The sequence below is a fragment of the Cynoglossus semilaevis genome, chromosome 11, assembly GCF_000523025.1.
Source record: "Cynoglossus semilaevis isolate Cse_v1.0 chromosome 11, Cse_v1.0, whole genome shotgun sequence".
In the NCBI taxonomy this organism is placed as follows: Eukaryota; Metazoa; Chordata; class Actinopteri; order Pleuronectiformes; family Cynoglossidae; genus Cynoglossus; species Cynoglossus semilaevis.
The window spans coordinates 12,075,805-12,079,789 of NC_024317.1; the positions used below are offsets into that span (position 1 = coordinate 12,075,805).

Here is a 3,985-nt window from a genome sequence, read left to right on the forward strand (position 1 = left end):
TATATATATATATATATAAATAATACATATATATTATGTTATATCATATCATATTCAAAGTCATAGCAAACAAGTCATTGAACCTTTTTTGGCTTGTGACCCTCATATTTAAATCCCGTTTGATATACTGTGTTCAAAGTAACCAGATTAGTGTGGTGTTCTAATCATTTTTTTTCATCATTTTCTTTTTTTTTATCTATTAGTAGACATTTTTTGCGACCCCATTCAAATTCCAAGTGACCACATGTGGGGCCGTAAACCAAAGGTTGAAAAATACTTATATAAACCCTTATTATTTGTTATCTCTGTTTTCTCAGTGTGTTGACCCTAAACAAGGAAAGGCACAAATTATTCTTCGGGTTAAAAAACAAAACAAAACAAAAACTGCCAATTTAAGACTTGACAGATTCAGACGCGGTACAAACAGACAACGGGGGAGTTTAGGGTTGAGATACAGTAGGCCAGCCGATGAAAAGCTGAGGTTTAGCTGAGGTTGTGACTGCATAGAGTCAATATTGAACACTCCCACATTCTGGGCTGCAGCTTAATCAAATAGGAAAAAAAGGAGTGTTTGTGCAGCTCTGCAAGGTCGTTTGGATCACTTTGGCTTTTTTTGTAGTCAACAAAAAAAAAACAAACAAAAAAAAAAAAACAACAAGCAGAAATCTGTGATTGCATGTTGCTTGAAAAAGAGAGTAAAATGTTAAGTATTCCCTGCACACACACACACGCAACACACACTGAATCGTAAAACACACACACCCTAAAACCAATACAGCGCAGAAATAAAAAAAAAAAAAAAAATCTCCTCCTGTGCCCAGAGTCACACCTACGACATTAGTATCCGACAACGGATCAACATGTTGAGATTTATTATCCGGCTTTTTTTTTTTTTTTTTTTAATAATATGCCTTAACTTGGAAGTCATCATGAAATATGGGGCTATTGTTGTCCCTCCTGGCTGGTTAGATGCGTGTTTGTATTCAAAACCAAGCGATAGGTTGACATGACAGCACAGAGCAGAAGAAAAGCACAGGATAAACGGGCAGTAAATTTGAAAGTTGTTGACACACACATAGTAGCACTGGATTCATAATTTAAAAAAACAGCGCACTGACACAAGGATAATGTGGCTTCAAATCATCTGCAGGAAACGCTGAGTTGCCTAAGTGAACTGTGCGTAATCCTCGGCGAGAAGCAAAGAGAATAAAAAAAAGACAGGGCATTTGTCAGAAGGAGTTACTCGCGAGGAACACCTTGCAAAAAAAAAAAAAAAAAAAGCTGTAATCGCGAAGAGGAGAGGACAAACATGAGAAACATACGCAGCGCTTAACATTTGCCACTTATCGTTAATAATAAAGGGCTGGATCGGTTTAATGGCACTCGAAACAGATGAGCTCGCTAAAGGCTAAGGTTGTAATTGAAAGTATTGTGTGCCGACGGAACAACATCGAAGGCTTTTCCTCCTAATCCACAACATTTATTCACAAAGTCTTGCCATGAGCATCCCTAATCACTTCTCTAAACAACAAACGCACCACAAAAAGGGACACAGTTTAATTAGAAGCAGGTCATCGTGCTAAATGGATGCCGTTCCTTTTATGTATTTTGTTCGAGCGTGCTTTTTTTCTCCCCCCCTTTTTTTTTTTTTTTTAAAGTCCCGCAGGCTCCAGTTCGCTCTGGTTTCAAACTGCGTCTGGTCAGCACAGTCGCACAGACACGAGAGCAACAGAGAGCACAGACGGTGGGGATGTGACTACACGTTGTCTGATTACGTTATCGATCTGTAATCAATTTCTAATGTTTCATATGACAAGTCCATACATACGAGCATAACTGTATGTATTAATGATCATTTTGACAGTCAATTTAGATCTGGTCTTAAGTCTTTGTCTAAAGTCTTGGTTCCAATTTAGCCTAACAGTCAAAAGTAAAAAAAAAAAAAAAATATATAAAAAATATATAAATATATATATATAAATATATATATAAATAAATACAAACATATAAACATAATATAAACATATATACATAGATATATATATACATATATACATACTGTATATATAAATATATACCTATATACATACATATATACATATATATATAGACATATATATAAATATATATACATACATATATAAATAAATAATAATATATACATATATAAATATATATAAATATACATATAAATATATATTTATATATTTGTGTTTTTTTTTCCAGTTTTTTTTAGATACACTGAAACAATATATTGCGCACAATCAAAATATATCATGCGGAAAATTGTTATCCTGACCAGCCTGCGCTTGAGCAATAAAAGTGAAAATGCCTGCATTACAACAGATCGAAGATAATAAAGCTTTGGACGAACCTTTATTGAACAGAATCATTGGCGCCCTAACCTTATTTAGCAGTATAAAATTAGTGCTTCATACACTGTGTGTCTTTAAAGCCTGAACCCTCCCTCTAACAGGTGTAAAGATAAATGAAGTTTGAGGCAGAGTCCCTCCCTCCCTCCCTCCCTCCCTCCCCCAGTGTAGAGTATAGAGTGTGTGCCATCAGTCATAAACTCACCTTAGTGAGAATGTCCAGTTGACTGACGATGTGCTCCAGAGTGCTGGTCAGAGCAGGAGGGACGGCTCCATTAGAGGCCTGCTGCTGTGTTTGAACACGAGGCAGACGCTTTGGCACATCCTGGTTCTGCGCCTGACGGTTGGTGGACAGACTAACAGGCCTGCTGTTGTGGAGTCCACTTGTTTTGCCGTGATCGCCATCCTGAGCACGAGCGGTCCGGCAGTCCCGCATGTCACAGTCTTCTAACGCCTGAAAATAAAGGCTGAAATCAAGGTTTGGACTGCAAAAATCGAGAGCAGTATAAAAAAAAAAAAAAAAAAAAAACAAGCCACGTGTATGTTCTCGAAAAAGTTCTTCAAGGGTTATTATGCAAATTCCTTTCAATTTAACCAACTAAGAAAAAGTAATCATGGGCACCTTGAAAAGTGTCCATTTTTATAAGGGGGTCAGCAGTTTAATTCAAATCTGGAACTCCACTGGGAGGTTCCTAGAAAGTTGGCGCTTTCGAGCAGTCCTGAAAATCCCCCTGACTTGAAAAAGAAATTTGTGGTTAGACCTTAGAAGGTGCTGAGTCTGCAGACAGTGTCGGATATTGCGGAATCTCAAGTGATCTGCAGAACTAAGAGGAAAATCAACACATCAGGAGGAGGGGAGGAAGAACACGGGCCGTGAAGTGCTTTTACAAACTGCGACTGGTGCCAAAAGGGATGCCTCGGTGCTCAAACCAGCGCGTGTCGATAAAGGTGTGGATAATGCGGTTTGAAGGATTTCTACCTCACAAATGATCCGAACAAATGTCCCTCTTACTACAGCTAAGAACTCAGGATGGGCTGTGCAGATCTGAGAGGATAGAATATACGAGAATGTGTTGATCTCAATCATAATTAATTGAGTTAATGAACATTCCTAAATGTGAGCGGACAAATGTCACATTTTAGAACCACGGCTTGAGCACCGCGTCTGTCTTTAAAACCCTGCGATGTAACCATTAGACCAAAACTACACGTTACCGAAAGTAAAACATTATTATTCAGCAGAAGACCTTGTTACGCCGACTTCAGGGAAAGAAAAAAAAAAAAAAAAAAAAACTGTCTCATACTCGCATGTGACACCAGCAATGGCCGCAGTCTGCACGGGTTGTGATTAATTCACTGAGACATAAACACATGAAAGACAGTGACCGCGTCTCTCCGTCTGCCATGTCTGCGTTACTAAAAACACATCTATATGTAACAATATATTTTCGTCTGTCTCCGGAGATCTATGTTTAGCCCGGATGACACGGTCTGTTAGTGCCCTCTGCACCAGAGCGGCGGGGCACGAAACCAAAAGGAATCTGGTCACACTAAGTCAAACGGGGATATAATTATAACGTAATAAGCCGAGGCGCTCGCAGCTAAAATTGTAT

The 3,985-nt window shown here is 38.4% G+C and overlaps 1 protein-coding gene across 3 annotated transcripts in view; it reads right to left on the reverse strand.

Moving 5' to 3' along the window:
* poc1a (POC1 centriolar protein A) overlaps window positions 1-3,985 on the reverse strand; it is a 34,830-nt gene that overhangs the window by 13,099 nt on the left and 17,746 nt on the right. For all 3 annotated transcript variants that reach the window (XM_025060242.1, XM_008320596.3, XM_017036558.2), the window contains exon 10: window positions 2,578-2,826. In XM_025060242.1, the coding sequence (XP_024916010.1) occupies window positions 2,578-2,826 (249 nt within the window). The remainder of the gene's footprint in view (window positions 1-2,577; window positions 2,827-3,985) is intronic.